The following is a 24,057-nucleotide window of genomic DNA, read 5'->3' on the forward strand; positions in this document are numbered from 1 at the left end:
TCCTGTCTACGCTGGACAGGCTGGTCAATTGTGTTTTATTGTCACAAAAAAGAGAGCCACAAATCAGGTATGACAGGAGTTTCATACTAAAAGCATTTGATAGCTACACTTTGACACTGACATTGTCCCAATTCTTTGTAAAATGTGGGTGAACAAAGAATGGCAATTCCAGAGGAAAAAGGCTTGTGTGAAAGCAACCTTAGTGAGTTTTTCCAGCCGCATGCCAGGCTGTTTCCACTAGATGGCACACATGGATCTATTCTTCAGAGTGAAGTATCCTTACTGCAAGACTCCCAACAGACAGATGAACTGGTGATACCACTAATAAGATTTTAGTATCAACCATTTATCAATTTGCAAAAACCGAACAGTTATTTGCTTTTTAAAAATCAAGTCAAAACTGCAATTTCGCCATAACATTTGTGATGTTTTGGTTGGTCCTGATATAAAAGGTATTGTCAAACTGGGTTTTACTTTTTTTTCTAGACCAACACTGCTTCCCTTGCTTTTTCTCCACAGTATGCATGCTCACTATGGGAATGGGATTTGGATCTCAAGAAACAACTTCATAATGACTGCACATCCCCTGCACAATTGAATAGTTATCTAGAAGGGGCCTAAGAGATCAAACTGCAGAAAGGACTAACAATGTGGAGATTTGGAAAAAGGAAACCTCCGTGCGTGTCCACAATAATTCTTGAAAAGGCTTGGGTTTGTTGTCCCAGGCAGCAGGTTGTGGAGGACAGGGAAAAAGCATCTGACGTTGCTGCATGTCAGAGGGGAGAGGCATACCACCAACCTCTGAAGTAAGTGGAGCCTGGCTGCAATGTAAGGAGTCACCGAGCATGTGCTGTACCCTTCTCTCTCATGCCATGTCACTGTCAGGACCAGCAGGAATGTAAAGGAGGAGTCAGGGCCTGAGGATGAGGAGGTATGGCTGGCTATGGCCCACCTGCTTATTAGAAGACATGGGTGACCATAGGAAGCTCTGCCTCCTTGCCCACCCCAGGAAGAGGAAGTTGAGAAACTACAGTGGCAGAATATGACATGAACCTGCAGGCTTCCTTCTCTTGGACACTACTGAGAGAAGGAAGCCTGTATGAGGCACAAAGGGGAGAAAGACTTTTGTCCCTTCATGCCCTGCCCCCCTGCTGGCAGCATCTTGCCACTGATAGAAAGAAGTCTCTGAGGGCAGCCTTCTTTCGGTGGTGGGTGTGGAAAGAGAGAAAAAATTCTGTAAAAACAAAACTGCACACTCCAAAACATAATACAGTACAGGAGCATATTGCTGCATCATGCACACTCCACTCTGCCCATCCTGTCTCCCCAAGAACCAAACTTCAAGCCTTGGGAGAACAACCCTTGTTTTCTGCTTGTGCTTTGCTTAGTGGGAAATAAAACCACAGCATAGGTTACACACAGTGCTAAGTCAGCCCTTGTAGTTTGTTTTTCTGGCAGGTAGGCGTGCAGGAGTGGGCACTATTCAGCAGCATGCAATATTACACTGCTCATTGATAAGAAGCCATTATTACTGACCATGGCTTATTGTTACTGATGCTGTTGAAAACCACATGCAGCTGACTGTCTTTTGTGTGTCTTTCACAGCATTATTGGTCCTTTCTATTTGTGTGATATTAGTAATTCACATTTTCCCAGTTTCGACATTGTAAAATGTGTGACATACCTTCACCAGAGGGTTAATAACACCAACATTAGGACTTGCATTAAACACCTTGTTGAAGTTAGTCTCCCTATTGACTAGTTCCAGTTGATAGAATTTCTTGTCATCCTAATAAATAACAAAAAGATTAAAATAAAATTCTTTATCAGTCACCTTGGATATTAAGTTACTGTGGCCAGATTGACATTCACTCACTCAAGAGTTCATTAATTACCCAAATCTGAAGGTTTAGAACTTAAAACTCAAATCTGTAACTCATTATCTGAAAGATGATCATTTTCATACTCAGCATAATTCTTACATTTTCAAATGAGTGTGCCAGAGCAATCCAAGTTCATCCTCTATATGGGGATTTTTACCTAGTTCCTTTTTTTCATGGACAGCTGTACAAAGAATTGCATTGGCATTCATAACTTCTTAAAAGTTCTTTGGAGGCTGGGATCATGCCACTGGTTTCATCTATGTCCCAAACCATAATTGCAAGTTACTTCCATATCACAGCAAGGAAAGCCACCACAGTAGAATCCCTCATAGCTGGGATGCAACAATGGGATTCTGAGTTCCTGTTGGGCATGTGTCCTTGTGCTAGCATGCAAGGAACAATTGCAGTGGCTCACAGAAATTGGCCACTCAGGAACACTATTCCACCACCCTAAAACACTGTTTTTTTAACTTTGTACACAACATCCAAGAAGTTCAGAAGATAAGAGAATTATCATTTTGCACTCCCCACCTCCAGTTTATGAGAGCTCACTTAGGGTTCCCTGTTGAAGGCTCCCCCAAATCCTGAAGACAGCACAGGGAAAACTAAACATTATTTTGAGAGAAGACATTAAAATTACTTTAAAATTAAGGAAGCAATTCCTTACTTCATTTCAACATGTTTTTGAACTTACTTTGTATTTTTAATTTAGGTCTTTACAGAGTGGTAAAAGAACAGGGTCTTCTGCCTGCTCTAAATCCATTCAGGATTATGGCTGCTCTACTACATACCGGTAAAAACAAGTAATTTAAGGGGTATCCAATGCAAGTGTTTTATCTTAAGTAGTTTATGGGCTGCATAGAGAGCAAAAAATGATTTTTTAATAAAAAAATCTAGAATCACTTCAAGGTTAATTGGAGAGTCTAGGTCTGGAATTAAAGTAACTGAGATATAAACAACTGAAAGTAACACTCAGGTTTCTTCTTCAGCCACATCCAGTTTTTAAAATTAATGTACTGTATTGACATTAACTTTTAAATCTACTTTAATAGGACTGTATTCTCAGGAGATTTGACAAGAGTTATTAGCCTTTGGCATGCTCATACCAAAAGAGCACCAAACTGTCTTACAATCAGTTTCTTTATTAGCTGATCCCTCTCAGCAATCAGGTCTTTCAACTCTGCAATAAGCTGTACATCTTCTGGTCTTGATTCCCTGTTTTGATATTTTTCTTCCATTTCTTCTAAACTTTATAGGAGACAAAACATCACCCATGGGTTAATAATAGTCCGAAGTTCAGATATAATGCCATAAAAATCATGCTATCAAACTAACTCAAGGAATAAACCACCAGAGCTATTACGCGATCTTCTATCTACATACTAACTGATTTCTTTAATGGTTGGCTACAATAAAGGAAATGACATTTTGAGCTTGTGGGCCACCATCTGCCATAATCAGAGTAGAATCCACATAACCAATGTTTACTTCTTCCCCACAAAAGATATTAAAGCTAAAACAACTAAAACGAACCCACAAATGTGTAAGACAGTATTAGACTAACTGCAGAGGAATAATTTAGCAAGAACAGTGTAAGTGCCACAAACGACAAATAGCAATTACATCAAGAAAATCGTGAGATGGCTTTAAACAGGGAATGAAGAAGCATTAAAGGAGAGAATGGAAATAAGCACACCAATTTACATAGAAGCTGTAAGGAAAGCCTAATAAAATGAAGCCTAGCATTCGTAGAGTTTAGTAACTTTTGAATACAACTGTAGATTGCTATTTGGTATTGAATCATTATTCATATTCTTTAACACTAACAAATAGGGTTGCCAGACTCAATAGAGGACAGGACTTCTGTGCCTTTAATTGCCCTGCTCTCTTTTGAGTCTGGAAACCTTAAAGAGAAACCAGAGCATACCCTTTATTTAATTTCCAAGCAAAGGGTCTGCTGGTTTCTCTTTAAGGTTTCCAGACTCAAAAGAGAGCAGGGCAATTAAAGGCACGGAAGTCCTGTCCTCTATTGAGTCTGGCAACCCTACTAACAAATGGGTTCAGAATATTAATTTCCATATGACAATAAATGAAAGGGTTAATTCACAAATAAGTTATATCTGTGTAGGTAGGCCATGTTGTGGGGTGTGGGGAGCACAGGTGTGAACTGGGGCTTATATGATTGGGCTGTGAACCTGTCCTGAGCTATCTATCAATTATGTCTGCATGGAAAGCACTTTTTTCTAAAATTACTTTCAGAAGAGGTACTGGAATTACAAGTAGGGAAAATACCTTAGAAAATACCTTCTATCAGTCAGTTAGTCAGCCCAAATTTGACTCTCAGACTAGATCTAATGCAGCAGTTTCAAAAGAGTATGTATATAGAAGTAGACACTTGATTTTGATCATACATTACTATCTAAGCTTCAGGCTCAGATGAATGACAGATGATGAACAAGAGTTTATTCAGTCCACCTCATATCCTAGCACTAAGATTATAGCCCCTGGCTAATTGCTGTTAGTCTGGTTGTGTGGAAAGTTTAAGAGAGTCAAGTAGCTCAGATTTCCTTATATGGCAGTTTTTTCAAGGACAATTTTTGTTAATCTGACCATAACCATGTGCACAAAAATAGTGCAAGAGATGCTTACAAACACTTTTGCGTATAATAAACTATTAAGTAGAAAGGGAGATGGAGTGTGTAAAGAGGAACAGTATCACATAAAAAGGGAATGAAAATGGAAGAAAATCAAAACCAAGGCCAATGTAGCAGTAATATGATGAGGTACTTCTCCTAAAGATTAAATTCTCACTTCAAAGATATATAAAAATGCATTTGTTAGCCAATGTATTAAAATAGTAAATACAGGCATGGTTGGAGCTTAAGCACAGCGAGGGACTGAGGTTGTGTTCACCTGCTCCACATTCCCTAGAATCATAGAATCATATAGTTGGAAGGGACCCAAGAGTCATCTAGTCCAACCCCCTGCAATGCAGGAAGCTTCTGCAGCCAATTGGAAGCCACGGAAGCCCCGTTCCAAAAATAGTTCGCAAACCGGAACAGTCACTTCTGGGTTTGTGACGTTTGGGAGCCAAAACATTCGGGAACTAAGCTTCCAAGGGACGACTGTACTGTAAAGCTGGAAAAAGGTTCTGAAAAGGTTACATCATTTAGGTCTTTTTTGGTTAGAAAAAATGGTGAATAAGTGATGGACATGATAGAACTGTATACAATTATGCACGGTGTGGAGAAAGCAGAGATAAGCTCCCCCCTCTCATATAATACTAGAATCCGTGGTCACCCAATGAAGCAGAATGCTGGATGATTTAGGCCAGACACAAGGAAGTACTTCTTCATACAGCATATAGTTAAACAATGGAATTCGCTACCATAAAATGCAGTGACGACCACCAACTTGGGTGGCTTTAAAAGGGGATTAGAAAATTCTTGGAGGATAACACTATCAGTGGTTACTAGCCATGATGACTGTAAACTCCCTCCAATATTGGAAGTGGCATACTTCTGAAAGCTAGCTGATGAGGACTACAAGTGGTTAGAGTACTGTTGTGTTCATGTCCTGCTTGTGGGCTTCCCAAAAACATTTGGCTGGCCCCTATGAGAACAGGATGCTGGAATACATGGGTCTTGGTCTGATTCAGCAGGGCTCTTCTTATGTGACTGAATACTCTCCTGCACACAGAAAAACGAATGTCAGAGAAAAGGACTGTAAGCCTAGCTTTCAAGCCATGTTGAATTTTTAAGTTAAGGTTTCTTTTTTAATCTAGAGGCATATTCAAGTGTTTGAAGCAATCTACCTAAAGCTGAAACACTGCTGTTAAGTTTGGATTGAAAGTTGGAAGGTATTTTTATGTTTAAAATAACAAAACTCCACTTCCTACAAACCCCAGCAGAATTGAAAGAAAACTACAAAAACTTTCTTTTTCCTCTACTACATTTTACTGCTATTGCAGGACAAAAGGAAACAACGAGACAGGGACAGAGACAAGGATAACTGACTTAAAAGGGACAGTCAAGGATGAATCTGCCACAGAGATTAAATCAGACACAGTTTTCAGAATTAAACTTTTCAATGCTTTTCATATATGTCCATATTTTGCCTAACTGTTCTTTCACTAATGACAGGCTAAGGGAGCCTTATCAAAAGCGACACATTTGTGGAATTCCCTCCTCAGGGAAGTTTGCCTGTTGCCAACACCATTATCCTTGTTCTCTCAGGCTTTTAAATGTATTTTGAGTTGCAGTCCTATCCATACTTACCTAAGACCCACTGATGTCAATGAGGCTTTCTTCTAAGCAGATATGCATAGGATTGCACTATTCTCTAACATACTATATTTTATCTTGTTTTCCAAAGGGCCATGAAAGCCTTGCCTAGGTCAGGCATCCCCAAAGTTGGTGTACCCACTAACTTTGGTGGAATAATTTAGACCAGGCACCCCCAAACTGCGGCCCTCCAGATGTTTTGGCCTACAACTTCCATGATCCCTAGCTAACAGGACCAGTGGTCAGGGATGATGGGAACTGTAGTCCAAAACATCTGGAGGGCCAAAGTTTGGGGGTGCCTGGTCTAAATTATTCCACCAAAGTTAGTGGGTACACCAAAAAAAGACAAGTTTCGGCTTCTTTTTGAGAAATGCCTCCACTTGTGTATGTCTCTCCAATGTCCATCATACTGTAATACTGTAATCATTTCATTCAAACTCTGCCCACATACGAAATGGTTTAATGTAATAAAACTTACGAAATTTGCAAAGCTGAATTAATTTCCTTGAGCAGCTCTTGGGTCTTATTAAAATCTGCCAGCATGCTTTGTCTTTCTCTGATGTGGTCTGCTGTCATGACATCCAGCTCTTTCTCATGTTTCTTGTTTAAATCTTGTTCATGCAGCCTGTTTAATTTGTTTTATGTTAAAAAAGGTTATTCTTACACCAGCTTTGTTCATCTTGACTTCCTGCCATGTTTGCAAAGGATTTGTGCATAGCATCACTGAAAAGAGCTACAAAATCTAATTCTGCTATTTTTGTTTCTCTAATCGTCTAGCTTATTTCACTAAAAAGTCATCTCCTTTAATGCTTTGTAAATAAGCATGGTGAAATGTAAACAAAAATATACTTAAGGGCACTTTAATAAATATTTAATAGTAGCTTATGATTGTACCTTACCAATAGCTAATGTCCTCTAAACTTTGCAACTTGCAAATATTGTGGGCAGTCCAAAACTTAAATTTCACTGTTACTTCATCTGACATCAAATGGGCATATATGAATGAGTCCAGCAATTTGAATCTGACTTCCTAAAATATTCTAGTTAAGTCTCAAAAAAATCAAGTACAGCCCTTCATTAATTTTAGGTTGCCAAATCAATCAGAACATATTACCTGACATTGCAAATATTCATACCTAATTTGTTGGTTGGATTCACTACGTATTCTGAGAACTTCCTTCCCTTTAAACTCCAGTTCCTTGGTTAGTGCACTTATGTTCTCATGCAGAGCAAGAATCTCCTTATCTAGTTCAGATATATGGTGGTCTCGATGCCTCAATTCATCCTGTAGATCTGCTATCCGGCAAACAAACTCTTTTTCCTATCAAGCACAAGTATCAATAAGATAAGAATACTTTATATAACATATACTGCACTTTATATGGCACACTTGCTTCTGGCTGAATAAACATAACTTACTTTCCCACTTTTATATTTCTAGTTACTAGATAAGAGTAAAGATTCAGATTAAATTTAGAAAGGCCACAAATGGCAACATATAACAAACTATAGATAGGCATTTGTACCTCCCGCCCCTACTTTGCCCTATTTCCTCTCCTCTGCAAAATATGGTGATCATGTTAGAGCTGAAGGAAGGGCTGAACCATCATTATAAACATGTAATTGTACTTATGGACTTAGAGACAGTGCTTCTCTACACAGACACACAAATTTCAGACTCCTGTAGGCTCAGTTTTTCATACATGCACAATTCTGTTTTAGCTGTTTTGGAGGGAAACTACCTCCTTTGGTCGGTTCCCCCCCCCCCATTTTTGTATTTCTGCAGACCTCTAGGTTCACTTGGGCAAGCTGATACCTTCCTCTTGTCCATAGTTGTGCCATTTTGGCTACATAAGCATCAGCACTTAGTCTATGAAGTTGGAATATAAGAAATTATATGGACTGAAAGGAGCCAGTATACTAAAGGGATAATAAAGGAGTTGCAATTTTTCTTAACGTCAAACAAATGCTCTATAATTAAAAGATATTTACTCTCTTTTGGCTATGTGGAAGATATATACCTGGTGCCTGCTAAGCTCTATGCTTCTTTCAAGTTCCATTTTAGCAGCTGCTAGTTCTTGTTGATGATTATGTCTTAGTTGATCAATTGCTGCAGCATGCTGATGGTTTAGTTCTGAGCGCAAAGATGCTAGGAGATAATAAACAGATTTTTTGTATAGTTCTACAAATAGTAACCCACACCACACATATGTATAACCATGCATTTATTGCTTTAGGGGAATGACTAGACTCTTAGTTTTTTAAAAATTTATTTTCCAACTATAGTGCCTCCTTTAGCTGTTAATTTTTGTCATACAATAAATAAATAAATGAGTGAATAAATAGAAATGTTTATCAAGATAACAGTAATTACTATTTTTTATTAAAATGGTGCTGAATGCCGAATTAAGCATTAGAAACCTTGCAGAATTTTATTACTCTGCGGTAGACCTAGGGCAGGCATCCCCAAACTTCGGCCCTCCAGATGTTTTGGACTACAATTCCCATCATCCCTGACTACTGGTCCTGTTAGCTAGGGATCATGGGAGTTGTAGGCCAAAACATCTGGAGGGCCGCAGTTTGGGGGTGCCTGACCTAGGGTAAGCAATGTGATATTTCATATTACAACTCTAGATATTTTATATTACAACTCCCATCAGCCTCAGCCAGCATTGCCAATGATCAGGGATGATGAGAGCTGCAGTCCACTTCATCTGTAGGGCACCATGTGGCTTACTCTAGCCAAAAGTAATCTAAATACTTATTGCATTCCTGGCACTCAAACTGCAGTATTTTGATGTTTGAAAAAGTTAGCCATTGTGAGTTGCATGGAATGCGGTTACATAAGTGTTGCCTATAACATTCAGAGAGAGCAACTCAGTTTCTTCCTCATTTTGTGACCCTTTAAAGTTTTATTTCAGTTTTCAATTATTTATGTACTTTTTTAAAGGCTGTTTTTCTTTTTTCACAGATACACACCATGTTGTGATTCCCTGTGTCCACCGAGCATGCTCAGTGGCTTTTTTGTGTGTACAGGTTGCTCTTTTTTTGGTGTTCTTTTTCAAATATTTTCTGTACTTCTGGAAATCTCAGAATTCCCACATGCACGCTTCTACTTTCCTGCCGTTTCTCAGTGACCCAGTTTTGGCTCTATTTTTGTGAGCATGGGGACATTGAGTTTGCTCTTTAAAAGGAATTATTAATGATTGATAGTGATATGAATAGGTGATATGCACAAATTTAACGTTGAAGAAAAGGGCCTAGGTAATGAAAGACTGGGAGAAAACAGGCAAGATGAGGGATAGCACAAGACATCTCTCTGAAACTATCATAGGAAGATGTGTATTTCTCAAATTTGGCACAAGTTTCCATTTAAAAAAAACAACAACAGCATTATTCTAAACAGGGGGTGATAAATCACAATACTGCATCAATAAAATGGGTAAATTGTGCTATAAAACTCTGGGTATCAACTACTTAAGAGAATAGTCAACTTTTCCTCTGAAAAAGTCTAAATGTAGCCCAACACACGGGAAACCACCCATTTTCATTTCTCTGTATATTAGGCAGCACATGCCATCTGCCTTCTGCACCAGAAGTAATAGCTTATGTTTAAATAGTCGCATGAAAATACTGTACCAAGCATAGCTTTCCCTTCATCTTCCAGTTCAAAGCGAAGAGTCTGCAGTTCCTGTTCCATTTCTAGTTTGAAAGCATCCATAGCTTGCCTGTGTGCTTCTTTCAGCGCATGAAGTTCTTCTAAGTGCTTCTGTTTTAAACGTTCCTCAAGTTCCTAGCAAATTTAAAGGAGAATTGCTCTATGTGTATAGAAAAATATTCTTATCAATGAGGCAAAATGATTGCTTAATAATAATAATAATAATAATAATAATAATAATAATAATAAACCCCACTGTTATTAACCAGCTACCTTTATTTTTTGTGTAACTCCAATTCCACCACCTAGAGTGTAACCCCCTCACCTTTCCATTTTCCCACTTTCTGGACAAAATTTGTGTTATTAGGGCTTTGGTTGGGACTAGGGGTAAGGCCTCAAGAATAACTCACCCCTCTACACATCCCTCTCATTACAGTTCAAGAGAAGTTAGAACACACATGTGTAGTTTCCTCTATGCTTAGCCACCCCTGCCATTCTCCCACTATAGCATTTATTTGGGTCCGTTCTGAGTTCTCAAATGAATATAAAGAAGTTCTTTGGAGTAATATCTCATAGTTCATGTTAACATATGGTCTGCAATCTGAAAATCTTAAGATGCTACAAAATACAAATGAACATGCCTTTTGCTCTTCTTCTTTTGTTTCCTCCATGTTCTGAAATGCAAGGATATGTGCTTCTTTCAACGACTTGTGTCTCTGTTGATGCTCTTCTTCTAGCTCTTCAATCTCTTGGGCCAGCCTCTGTCGCTCCTGGCTAAATTGTGCCTGAAGTTGCTGCATTGAAGTCTGAGACTGGGAAAGCTGCATTTCTAGATTCTGCTTCAACAGGGAGATCTAATCCACAGAAAAGCAAAGTTAACTAGAAATTCAAACTATAAACTGTGTTTATATTTACTGATAGATATTTGAGATTTTTTATTGTGGTCACAATACAGAGAAGTACAGCGATCCACAAGTGTGATGTCCTGCCTCACCAAATAGCAGCCCTCCCACATTGCATCAAGCAGTTTCTTATATTGTATAGGAAAGCTGATAGGCAGTGGAAATACTACAGGTGTACTGTGTTCACAAATGTTGTTGCATTTTTTAAACATTTCCTCTCTGTATTGGGGCCTATTTTGCTTAGTAACACATTCTGGTTAATAGAAATTTGAATATCCGACTGCATGCAAGTGGACTTCTGTTTGCACAACAGGACTTTCTCTTCCTTTCCCATCCAGCTCCTAGTGTCCTCAAAATCTGCTCTAGAAAGATGGGGGATCCTATAGAGCAGAACCTGGGTGCATGCACAATGGACTACAGGGGGGAGGAAAGGAAGGGAAAGTCCCATTGTGTGAGCATTTTGTTGGGCAGTTGGCCAGACATCACTGGATGTCCCCTACAGTATATGCCTAATCAAGTATTACTATGAACTATAACTAATGAGCAAATAAATGCCACATAGTTTATGGCATGCAAATTAGCAATGTGTCGTCACCAGCTGTTTGAATGTCAAGTGCAATACACTTTTAGTGGATTGCAATCCTACAGCCAGCTGAAAGCCAGTTCAGTGGCCACAGAAAGTTAATTCAAGTGCTGCACCACTGGCAAAGAGAGTGTATTAATGGTGGGATGGCGCTTAAGCCACTGGATGACCTCAATACACCCACTGAAAAGTTCAAGGTGTCCCACTGGTAGTAGGGCCCAAAGTGGGGCATTTGGGTGTGCGTATCAAGAGCAGTCAAAGATCCATGGGATTTTAAGCCCCCTTGTTTCTCCAACACACCTTCAAAAATGGCATGAAACTTCATCAGCCCTGAGGGGTTATGGTGGAGTAATGTCCCTTCCATTGGAATAAACAGCAGAGGTGGGGAATGAAAAATCTGTCACCATCCCATTTCTTGGCCTGGTTGAAGTGAGCCAAAATGGGTATAGATATGTAACTGCAATCCTACACACACGTGGGAGTAAGCCCCATTCATCTCAATTGAACTTACTTCCATGTAGACATGCATAACATTGTGTTGAGAAATTACTTATCAATTAAAAAAAGTTATATTCCATCACTGCAGTCAAGAGACTAAGTATCAGTTATTTTTTGCCTAATATGCACTACCAAAATCAATGCTAATAATTCTACAGCACTTTCTAAAGAAAATTCATATCCTTTAACTCAGCTGTAATACATTATGCCATTATTATGAATTTGTGGCATAGCTCATGCCTTCAGAAATCAATCTAAAGGCCCACTGGCAGCCTTCAATTCAGTGGATGATTTCCTACACACCCAGTAATAGGCAACATGGGTACTAGCAGGGTAGAAAGCAATGTACAAACCACACAGGCTACTCCTGGTCTTGGCAATGCTTCTCACAAAGTGAGTTATGTAGCACCACCCAGGCCAAGTTCATCGGGCAATAAAAGAGAGTGCAACTTCAAATCCAGCTGGCACTCTTACGAGCAAAAAATGAAGCTACGCTGCAGAGGCTTCTGAGGTAATGGGTATGACATCACTCTGCAAAGGTGCTACCAGGTCATTTTGATTTGAGAAACACCATTCCAAGACTGAACTCACATGAAACAACATCATGGACTGAAGGCCCTTTTAGATTAGTAGTAGGGCATATGGTTTTCCAGATTGATCAAGTTAACTGATAGTGCTCTGCACTAGTCTGAAGTGGCTCATAGCACAAAACAAAACAAAACAAAAATAATTTATTACGTATACCCCGCCCATCTGGCTGGGTTTCCCCAGCCAATCTGGGCGGCTTCCAACAAGAGACTAAAAATACATTAAAACATCAGTCAGGGCTGCCTTCAGATGTCTTCTAAATGTCAGATAGTTGCCACAGGGCAGGTGCCACTACCGAGAAGGACCTCTGCCTGGTTCCCTATAATTTTGCTTCTTGCAGTGAGGAAACTGTCAGAAGGCCCTTGGTGCTGGACCTCAGTGTCCAGGCTGAACGATGGGGGTGAAGACGCTCCTTCAGGTATACTGGGCAGAGGCCATTTAGGGCTCTAAAGGTCAGCACCAACACTTTGAATTGTGCCCAGAAACGTACTGGGAGCCAATGTAGGTGTTTCAAGACTGGTGTTATGTAGTCTCGGCGGCCACTCCCAGTCACCAGTCTAGCTGCCGCATTCTGGATTAGTTGCAGTTTCCGGGTCACCTTCAAAGGTAGCCCCACGTAGAGCGTGTTGCAGTAGTCGAAGCGGGAGATAACTAGAGCATGCACCACTCTGGTGAGACAGCCCATGGGCAGGTAGGGTCTCATCTCGCGTACCAGATGGAGCTGGTAGACAGCTGCCCTGGACACAGAATTGACCTGCGCCTCCATGGACAGCTGTGAGTCCAAAATGACTCCCAGACTGCGCAGCTGGTCCTTCAGAGGCACAGTTACCCCATTCAGGACCAGGGAGTCCCCCACACCTGCCCGCCCCTGTCGCCCAAAAACAGTACAAAAAAAGTCAGTATAGTAAGGATAGTGGTATGGTATGTATGCAGCAATATTTAATATAAAGGTTGAACTCGCAAGTTATAGCAGGATTTTAAATGAAGACACATTTGCAGTGTGATACAGGTAAAACAATAAAGCAATTATTCTAATTACCGATCAGATTTTGTAAAAGCTGATATATATAAGATTATGTAAAAGCTAATACAAACACTACATATATAAACGAGCAAGCTGAAAGACTGCTGCAACAAATTCTAGTGCCTGCACTAAAATTAACTTGCAGTCATGATAAATTTTTAATTCAGAATTTCCCTTCCCCCATTCTTGGTTTTCTTTATGTATCTGTGGGAACAAGCAACCTTGAACAAAAGATTTAGGGCAGGAGCCCTGACAACAAAAGGGACTTGAGTAGCCTCTTAACTTTGCTACTACAAATTATTCAAGTACAGTGGTACCTCTGGTTACGAACTTAATTCATTCCGGAGTTCCGTTCTTAACCTGAAACCGTTCTTAACCTGAGGTACCACTTTAGCTAATGGGGCCTCCTGCTGCCGCGTGATTTCTGTTCTCATCCTGGGGCAAAGTTCTTAACTCGAGGTACTACTTCCGGGTTAGCAGAGTCTGTAACCAGTAGTGTTGGTAATCCGAGGTGTTTGTAACCTGAGGTACCACTGTAACTGCACCATATTTCCATATCACAAATGGCTGACATCTCCAACATTATGTACTAAACAAAGAGAAAGTGATAAGTGTGGAGAGAGATAATTTTTCCTGTATTAAAGTGGAAGGTTTTGTTATTTCACCAGGATTTGATGGGTCTTTCTGAATCTTCTGCGGGAATTCTTAGGAAAAATCTTCAGTTTTCACTGACAACCTTACAAATCATGGAAAGACTCGTTCTGGGACAGAATGTCCCCTCCTAGGGTGGTCACTTATGCACTGCCAAAAAAAAGAGAGAATGCTTCTGTCTGCTCAGTCTGTTGTCTAGATGCTAACAGTTGATGGACAACTTCAAACCCCAGCTCTTGTTCTCTATCTTTAAACTAGACTTGGACAAGATAGATGACCTGCCCTCTGTAAAGTAGGACACATGACCACCCCATCTCCTTCAGAAGCTCCCAATTCTTCCTTTTGTATTTGGTACTGTGGGACTCTACTTATCTTGCAACTGTCATTATATGATGGTGGGTGGGCATGGTTTGGGCCAAACCATGCAGTGGGTCAAATAGAGACACCTGTGGGCCAGATATTACACAAACCCTCCATTATCAGTGGGAACAGGACTCAGGAGTAAAAAACAAAAACAAAAACCCTACACTTGCCAGTGTCAGCAATGCAGACTATGAGCATGCTCAGATATCTTCATTTCAGAATAATGTTTAATTCTAGAAACTGCAGTTTTCCTTCCTGATTAATGAATGAGTCAAGAGGGAGAAAAGCCTGCACTTCCCAGATTACACATTGGCAAATAAAGCTTAGAAGCAGCCTTAGTTGATGTATCACATCCCTCTCCTGATGCATGCTAAGTGGGGAAGATGGAAACTGGCAGATCAGAGAACTGGTGAGGAGCCATTACAAGCTGCCAAGGCAAAATCTGAAAGGGAATTGGCTTAAGGTTTTCTGAACTGAGAGAGGTTCAAACACTCCCCAACCTTCCAAAATTCTTGTCCACCCTTAAACACTACTTCTATCTACAGTAGTCCTACCCCTTCCTGTTGCTGTGTTCCACTCTACTTGCTACACATTATACAGGACTTAAGCAAGAGTTCTACCCTTGACTTGTATGTTCCTGCAGTGCAAGTTCTTCCTTAAAGTTCCTCCTTAATCATTTCTCTTGGTTGCGATACCTAGTATATTCAGCTTCTGCTCCCACATCACTGAACATTAGTCCAATTCTCTAAATAAAACCTGGAAGCAATGTATTTCTTATATGAATTAAATTAATCATTACCAATTTTAACGTATCAAGGCAGATATTGGGTATGTAAATAATATATTCTATTGGAAGTTCCATTAAAGGTGGCAAAATTAAGGACAAACTTTTATGTGTAATACATGCATGCGTGAAATATTTTCTTTTATGCATATAAATCAATTTTTAAAACTTGCTATCCCATTTTGAGGTAGAAGAAGAGGATGATAAAAATCAGTTTGGTCACCTTAAATAAGTGGACTGGATTACTATGTTCCTAGATCTTAATATGAAAATATTGTACATAAAGATTCTATTTTAAGCTTCTACATTTTAAAATCTTTTTCTTTTGCTTCTGTTAGTTATCTATTGTAATGTCTCATTTCCTATCCTTGCATTATATTGTTGACACAATGACAACCAACCTACTAGAATCAGATAAGAAATTATGAAAAAAGCCTTGAACTGTGCAGTTTTAATGATTCATAATATATTTCTTCATATAAAGAGCCCTATTAAAATTGCACAGAATGTTAATGTTTCCCCAGCATTGATCTTTTACACTCATATAAACATTTAGTAATGAGGTAGATCTCCAAGTTAACATACAGTAATAGAAATAATCCAATTATGTTAATCAGTATAAATATCCTTTTTTGCTCTTCTTTTATCTTCCCATTTGGACAAGAACAAATTTTAAGTTTTTGTCAAAATGTATTTGAGTTAAACAGTTTATTTCTTAAGAAATAATGTTAAATAAATATTATTTTTATTATTAACCACTGCTGCAATCCAATCAGTGCGAAGAGTAGACAGTGGAGAAACATGCATACAGTCTGTTTTCTTAAAGTTTCTATTGCAGCTGATTCTCCAACTGTGTGACTATCATTACTGTAACTTTTTTTAACCTAACCCTTTCCATAAGTGAGGCAGGAAGGGTGAGACAGGAAGAAATAGAAAGCCTTGCCTGGCAGGCAGTGGCACTAGCAGCAGAGCCAGTCAGTGGAAGCAAATGGCAGGACCGGGGTGGTGGTGGTGGTGCCAATTTGGGGTCTGCTTGTGCCTGTTGCCTGAGGCAATTGCCTCAGTTTGCCTAACTGGAGTTTGCCATGATTGGAATCTTATCCAGTGATGACTCTTATCCTGAATCTTATCCAAGCTCACAACCATTGGGCCATTAGTGGTGCAGAGATCTCCCAGCTCAGTAATGTTATCCAGCAGAAGTGCTTTTCCACTGACAGAGATGACTCTATGCCAATGGGATGATGCTTCTGTTGACAGAACTCCCCTGGATTAGTGTGGAAGTTTCTGCTAGTGGAAGGGCTTTGCCAGCAAAGATCCTCTGGTGCAACGCGAAAAAATGGGGCAAGAGTAAAAAATGGTCATGTCATGGATACAACACATCCTAATGTGTATCAGCTCACCTTCTCGACCAATTGCAAGGGACAGCATGGAGAGAGAAAAGGGGCACTTCCATATGCAAAAAGGGGAACAACTGATTTATTCCTACCTGCATCACAGCCCACTGCATCACACACCACTCTGGAAGGTCTCCTGACCACCACAAGTGGCTTTTCAGCCATGTATGTATGTGACAAAGTACAGTAAGTGAAAGATAGAGAAGCTACATCATGTGTGTATGTAGTGCATAAACTTAATAGCGTATGACCTTCTGGTGACCATTTAGATACCACTCATTGATTTTTTAAATCTTTGTAGAAATAACAGAATGAAATATAATAGCCAAACCATAACTGAGTTGCATTATTTATATTAAATTGTAACACGGTACCACACATTTCCATGCTTTATAAAAAGCTTTATAAAGTGCAAATGTACTGCCTGCAAGCTTGCTTTTACATCACATAAAATGACTGTGTGATGTTTAATGTCAAATGATATTAACACATACACATACGAATGAATGTATGAATGCAGCGCAGAGCTTTTTATGAAATTAATGTGTAAACTCTTCCCTTGAACAACATTTCTTTATTGATTTCAAAGGCTAATGCTCTGAAGCAGCACTGGCTAGTATGCAAGCTGAGAAGTGCAAGCATGCCCTCATGTACATATTGTAAGTGCAACTCACTTACATTGCTGATAGATTTATGCAAAGCTTCACCGAGACAGTGCCGCTATGAAGGAAAGATCACAGGAATAAAGGGAAATATTCAGAAATAACTAAGAAGATGGAATAAAGAAGGGACAGTAAAACACAGAACATTATATTAATTTAAGAAGGAAAAATATGTTGAAAATTGATTGGGCGAAATTGACACAGAACATTTTTGCTATGGCTTGCTATGGAAATCCACTGAACACATGAAAATCACATAAATACAATTTGTGGTCCCATTTTTATAAGAGTTAAATATTGGGAGCAAATTTGTGTATGCTCAAGGATTTTATCATGCTCCTATATTAAATATTTTTTTCCTTTGACCCAAATTGACACATCTACTTCAGTAAATATACTCTGGAAGAACGGCCAAGTATTTGTTGCATTTCACTATTAATATTTGTTAATAAAAGCCCTTCAAACATTTTAAACAAATGTTCAGGTATATTTAGAAATACATTTTGCCATCGTTTTAAGCAAGGTGGCAACATGATTAAACATCAACATCTATTTTTTTGCCAACCTCAAACCAATCTGTAAATAATTTGGAACACAACTGAAACTTTTTTATAAAGATTTAGATATGGATGTTCCTTAAAATATATATTTTAAATTGTCAGTCCATAGCAAAATTACATTCTACATATAATACTATAATGACATTTAATAGGGGTGTGCACTGGTCACAATTGACACAATTTGTATCTGTCTTTGGGAAGCAGTCCAATTTGCTTCAGAACCATTCTGTGTCTTTCCAATTTGACGTTATTGGTGATCGAATTAAACCTATTGAAAATTAAGCTTTCTTTCCCCCCCATCCACTATAATCGGGAAACTAAAACAGCTATGACTTTTTTCACAAAAGTGGATGAAATGTGCAGGCATAGGAATCCCTCCTTAGTGGATTAAGCCTTCCTAATTGTAAGCAGATACAACTAGGGAACTTTGTGTGCGGCACCTTTACAAATTGATTTTCTTAAAAACAAGAATTTTTTCATGTTATGACTTAATTAGATTCAGTTTGCAGAATAGGTCATACCTTCAGAGAGGACGAAGGCTGCAAAATTTCAGAATGATACATGTAATAGTTCTCCTACAAGTGCAGATGCTACTATTTCGGAGTGAGTAATATGAGACTCTCGGGAAGCAGCAACATTGATGTAAAAATAGCGTAGATTCCCAAGAAATGACCCTTGTTACTCGAAGGGTCATTGATAGGGTGGGCTTCCGCCTCCCCCCATGGATTTTTGGGGCTACAAAAGAGACCTCTTCATTGACTTGTGATTTGAGTACCCTGGGAAAATAATTCACACTGATTCATGGAAGACCTTTCCATCAAAATGAAACATCTCCCTCACTTCTCCATCCACTCCCCTCTCAAGCTCTTGGCATTTCCCCAGTCAGTCTGTTTTGTTTTTTGAGGGCGGGGTGGGGGTAGAAAGTAGATGCCACAGAGTAACTCAGAAGCTTTGGGAGTCTGTGATCCACCTCAAGATGCCTTGTTTACAGTACAAACTGTAGCCTTCCTTGTTTCACATTTAGGGTACACAGAGCCCATGCACACCCCTACCATTTACTAACAAGCTGAAGATGTACTGTCAGCATGTATAAGTGGTATATCACCATATACATCAGATGCAACACATATATGATCAATACAATTTCAAAAATTGAATGATGAGTAATTTCATTTCTGGATACATGATTTATGATTCTGACACCAGTTATTTCAGATTAGTGGTGAAGCAAAAAACAAAAAACCCTAAGCTAAACTAATTCCCAGATCTAGGAAACTGCAAGGCAACATTCATGGCTAAGCTTGATGTACTGTATTAAGATTCCAAACTCTGAACTACTCCACTGAAAAGCGGCTCCTACACTATTTGCTTGCTTAGATTGGATGTCAAATACATCTTTTAAACCTGAAATTTGGGACATTATGCTTGTTTATTTGGATTTCATTTGATTTAATGCTAGGAAATTGTTATCCACATAGAGTAGACCAACTGAAATTAATGCACTTAAGTTAGCAATGCCCATTAACTTTAATGTGTCTACTTTGAGTATCACTTAATTGTGTGTGAGAGAAAGTCCTGGATGTGATCCTGAATTGTTGTTTGCTTGTGTGTGTGTGTGTGTGTGTGTGTACACACACACTAACAAAGTCAGGGTCACCTACATTCTCTATCAGAGCTACCTCATGGTCTAAAATACTTTTCAGTCCTATTTCTTTTCCCTTGATGGGGAAAGCAAATATATTATTTTATTATTTAATGGTATTTAATTCAAAAGGGACCCAGGTGGTGCTGTGGGTTAAACCACAGAGTCTAGGGCTTGCTGATCAGGAGGTCGGCGGTTCAAATCCCTGCAACGGGGTGAGCTCCCGTTGCTCGGTCCCAGCTCCTGCCCACCTAGTTCGAAAGCACATCAAAGTGCAAGTAGATAAATAGGGACCGCTCCGGCGGGAAGGTAAACGGCGTTTCCGTGGGCTGCTCTGGTTCGCCAGAAGCAGCTTTGACATGCTGGCCACATGACCCGGAAGCTGTCTGCGGACAAACGCTGGCTCCCTCGGCCTATAGAGCGAGATGAGCGTCGCAACCCCAGAGTCGGACACGACTGGACCTGATGGTCAGGGCCCCCTTTACCTTTAATTATCTAATATCTATATCCTTTTCAATCTGGTTTCAGATCTGGTTTTGGTGCAGAAACAGACGGTGGATGATCTACTCTGGGAACTAGACAGGACGAGTGCATCCCTGTTGGTTCTGCTGTACCTCTCAGAGGCATTCACCATCCATCATGGTATCTTCCTGGAACATCTGAGATATGGGCCTTAGCGTGCTGTTTTACTATGATTCCAGTCTTGTCAGCTGAAAAATCTCAGAAGGGCTAGGGTTTTTTGCTCAATACACTGTTGTGTCCTCAAGTCAGTGATACTTAGTTCTATCTCTAATTTCCAAATTCTGAACCATTATCTCAATACAGTGAAAACCTGGTTGGGGACTGTGTAGAACCAAAAGGTGCAAATGTCCTGGAAGGCCTGTGATTGCTATCTTGGTAGTCAAGATAACCCCAGGACTAATTTGTGTGAGCTGTAACATGAGATCACACATGCTTATCTGCTTGTTTGAAGCCTTCTTTGGGATAGAGGAGGCTTCTCATGCTGCCTACTTGTCAGCTGCTTGCTTATCTAAGAGATGGATGAGAGCTGGGAAGGGGCCTCTAAGCCAGGGGTGAGTTAATTGGACCATTGTTGCCTGCTTAATAGCTTGCTTTTTGTAGAAGTAAACCATATATGATTAGCAATTAATGGACAAAGCCAAAGTGGTGATTGCCACTTCAGCTGCAAGGAATCCTGCACTGCATTGCAGTACGTGAGTACCTTGCTATACAGCATCTCTATAATAAAATACCACAAATGATCATTCTGGAAATTTGTGCATCTTTCTTTGGAATCCCTGCAACTGGACACACAGGACAGAACAGGGACCAACAAATTAATTTCAGATAAGAGCATAGCTGCCAAGTTTTCCCTTTTCTCGCGAGGAAGCCTATTCAGCATAAGGGAAAATCCCTTAAAAAAAGGGATAACTTGGCAGCTATGGATAAGAGAGAGGTGCTGTTGGTCAGCAGACAAGCTAATTTAGGACTGAGTACAGTCTGTTCTAGAGGGGATTGCACTCAATTTGAAGGATAGGCTTTGCTCTTTGGCAGTGCTTCTGGATCCAGCATAGCTTCTTGATGCCAAAGCAGGTGCTTTATCTCAGGAATGCTTTTGCCCAGTTTTGGCTGGTGTGTCAGCTACAACCCTTTTCTGGAGAAGGCAGCTCCGGTATGTCACCTTCAAGCTACCAGCAGATTTTTTGCAACATACGCTATATGGGGCTGTTGCCTTTGAAGTGTGCTCAGAAACTGTAGCTGGTGCACAATGCAGCAATCAGATTGCTTTCTTGTGTATGTTTCTAAGACCATATGACACCAACCTTGTTTGGTGTTTCCAGGCCCAACTTAAGCTCCTGGTGTATAAAGCCCTAAACAGCTTATGGGCAGGGTATCTGAAAGACTGCCTCCTCCAATATGAACCAATCCAGAGGCAGAAATCATTTTCTTAAACCCTTTAGTATGGCCCACCAAGAGAGATCCAATTGGTGAGAATGCTAGATAGGGTATTTTCTGTACCAGCACCTCAGTTTATGAAACTCCCTTCCTAGATACATTAGACTGGCCTCATCCCTGTTGAATTTTAAACATTTTTATTTTGTTTGGCTTTTAGTGCTTTTTAAGTTGGTATTTTGTTTTAATGTTGAAACAAAATAAACAAATTCCTTCCAATAAACAAATTCCTTCCACCTTAGAGACGAACTAAGTTTGTCATTGGTATGGTATGAGCTTTCATGTGCATGCACACTTCTTCAGATATCTGAAGAAGTGTGCATGCACATGAAAGCTCATACCAATGACAAACTTAGTTGGTCTCTAAGGTGCTGTGGAAGGATTTTTTTTTTTGTTTTGACTATGTCAGACCAACACAGCTACCTACCTGTAACTTGTTTTAATGTGTTACTTATTGTTTTAAACTGTATTTTCTTTTCTTCCAAACTTGCTTGGTGGCCCATGTTATAGCCAAAAGGTGATACAAAAACACTTTAATAAACAAGCAGTGAAATTTTATGGGTCTCTACTTACAAGTTAGTCCCAATGAGTTCAGTGGGACCTACTCTCAGATAAGCTGGTCCTAGGATTTAAGGATTGAACCATATTCTGTTTACCACATTTCTAAAATAAACCTATAAATGTACTTTTTCCTGAACACATCAAAATCCAAAGTTTATTGTATTTAATTTGTGTGTGTTTTCCTGAATGCATTGTTTGGGATTTAAACCCATGTTCTATCTGTTCACTGCTGATGGCTGCAATGATGCTTTTTAGTTCTGTTGCAGAACAGGAATATTTAGTAAAGTTAACGCACTACTTTCAGGAGGGGAAATCATTAATTTGAAACCCATCGAAGATATGATGCAACAAAAAATCTTCCAGTATCCATTAATGGAAGACATTTACGTTCCAGTGGAAACTATGCTGAAATTGTTGTTTTCTTCCTGTCAGACATCAATCCCTATGCTTTGTCTGCTGCATAATTTTTACAAGTCTCAAACTTTCTATCCTTAAATAAGTCTTTGTCTTTGTATACAGCCTATCACAATTATTTGATTTCTTCAGGTAACATTTGTAGATATGAAGTTCCTATGAAGAATTTCCATACATAAAACCAGGTGGCTTCCAATGTGAACAGATATTTCAGCAACAAACAAGAAACTTATTACTGGGTAGTCTTCAGTACAGTACCTACATTTTTGCTTTTTGCAAAATGTGCATACTTCAGATGGCTGTTGTGGATTTAGCTCCTCTCATTTGTATATTGTGTGCTGTTGGGCTGCATTGGGCATGGATGCTTAATATGTTTATGTTTTTCATTTTGGATTTTATTGTTATGCACCAGGCTCTGAGTAGCATGAGCTTTTGCGGGAGAGGGATATAAACAGACTGGTGAATAAAAACATTTTTTCCAATATTTTAAGCTAGAGTCCTCTCAGATGTGAATCATACAGTTAAAGTCTGTCCTTCAGGTCCACAGTTGTACATTGGAGAGAACAGATACCATGGCTTAGCCCTTACAGAATTCCCCCCAATTCACTGCTAATCAAAGCATATTCATATAATTCTGTAACAGACACAATGGCCACCGACTTCAGCATATGATTTCCCTTCTTAATCATCCAACTAGCTCTACAACAATTTATCCCTCTTCAGATGTAATTTCACAACAGTAATAAAACATGCTAGTAATCATTCCAGTTACCTGGTCCAAAAGATCTTCAACTTTCTTCTGCCAGCTATCTCTGGCAGCATTTTTTTCTCTCTCTTTTAGCTGCAGGAGTTGAGTCATTGCTGACTTTTTATCTTCCTCATGCTGAAGCCTTAACTCTTCTCGAAGTTTGGTACATTCCTGCCTAAGAAAAAGAAGTAGAACTAAAACTTTCTGGCCTTTAATAACATTATAAAAATATTATTGAAATGCACAGTTTGGTATTACATAACTGCATTTAACACATGCTTTGCTGTAAAAGAGAAAAAAACATAAAATAAAAAAGGGCACTTGCCGAAGATTTTCTGTCCATTTTATTTCTAGATCACGGGCCATTCTGTCAACTTTGAATTTTTCCTCTTCCCTCATAGCTACAATCATTACTTCATGCTGCTGTCTTTCCTGGTCTAGTTCCCCCTAGGAACACAAAATTCAAAACATAGATAAGCAACAACAAAATGATTTCATGACAATATTTTGCTTGGAAGCAATGTTAATGCCTTTACTGAATGCTCAAGCAGCACTGGTGATTTTTTAAACTGGCTGCTCAAGAATATGTTTTAGTTTGTATATTTTTATGCAATTAATTTAATGACACCTTAAAATTTGTATTTTGATATTTTAATTGTATGAATGGAGTTGCTTGTTCCCATTAACTATTCATTAAAAAAACAAGGATTTTCAAGTGCATCAGTGTTATGTAGATAAAACAGATCCTGACTCAAGGATCCATGATAACTTTTAGCTACATGCAAAGGAAGCTCGATATGTGCATAAGAACGTAAGAGCCCTGCTGAATCAGACCAATTGTCTATTAGTTCAGCAACCTGTTTTCCACAGGTGTCCTCTGGATGCTTCTCAGAAGCTCACAAGTAG

General features: G+C 39.3%; 1 protein-coding gene across 6 annotated transcripts in view; it reads right to left on the reverse strand.

The window, feature by feature from the left end:
• The window catches only part of FAM184A (family with sequence similarity 184 member A), a 68,529-nt gene that overhangs the window by 4,504 nt on the left and 39,968 nt on the right, over window positions 1-24,057 (reverse strand). For 3 of the 6 annotated variants that reach the window (XR_009557336.2, XM_060272654.2, XM_060272652.2), the window contains exons 8-16: window positions 23,473-23,598; window positions 23,176-23,322; window positions 10,466-10,678; window positions 9,806-9,959; window positions 8,188-8,315; window positions 7,303-7,487; window positions 6,645-6,791; window positions 3,014-3,131; window positions 1,685-1,789 (exon numbers count right to left, since the gene is read on the reverse strand). Coding sequence is in view for 4 of the 6 variants with exons in the window: in XM_060272654.2 (XP_060128637.1) it covers window positions 1,685-1,789; window positions 3,014-3,131; window positions 6,645-6,791; window positions 7,303-7,487; window positions 8,188-8,315; window positions 9,806-9,959; window positions 10,466-10,678; window positions 23,176-23,322; window positions 23,473-23,598 (1,323 nt within the window). In the remaining 2 variants the exon portion in view is untranslated. The remainder of the gene's footprint in view (window positions 1-1,684; window positions 1,790-3,013; window positions 3,132-6,644; window positions 6,792-7,302; window positions 7,488-8,187; window positions 8,316-9,805; window positions 9,960-10,465; window positions 10,679-23,175; window positions 23,323-23,472; window positions 23,599-24,057) is intronic. The other 3 variants (XR_015948949.1, XM_088666055.1, XM_060272653.2) reach the window with 1 other exon arrangement.

This window comes from Zootoca vivipara, chromosome 3 (genome assembly GCF_965207765.1).
Source record: "Zootoca vivipara chromosome 3, rZooViv2.hap1.1, whole genome shotgun sequence".
In the NCBI taxonomy this organism is placed as follows: Eukaryota; Metazoa; Chordata; class Lepidosauria; order Squamata; family Lacertidae; genus Zootoca; species Zootoca vivipara.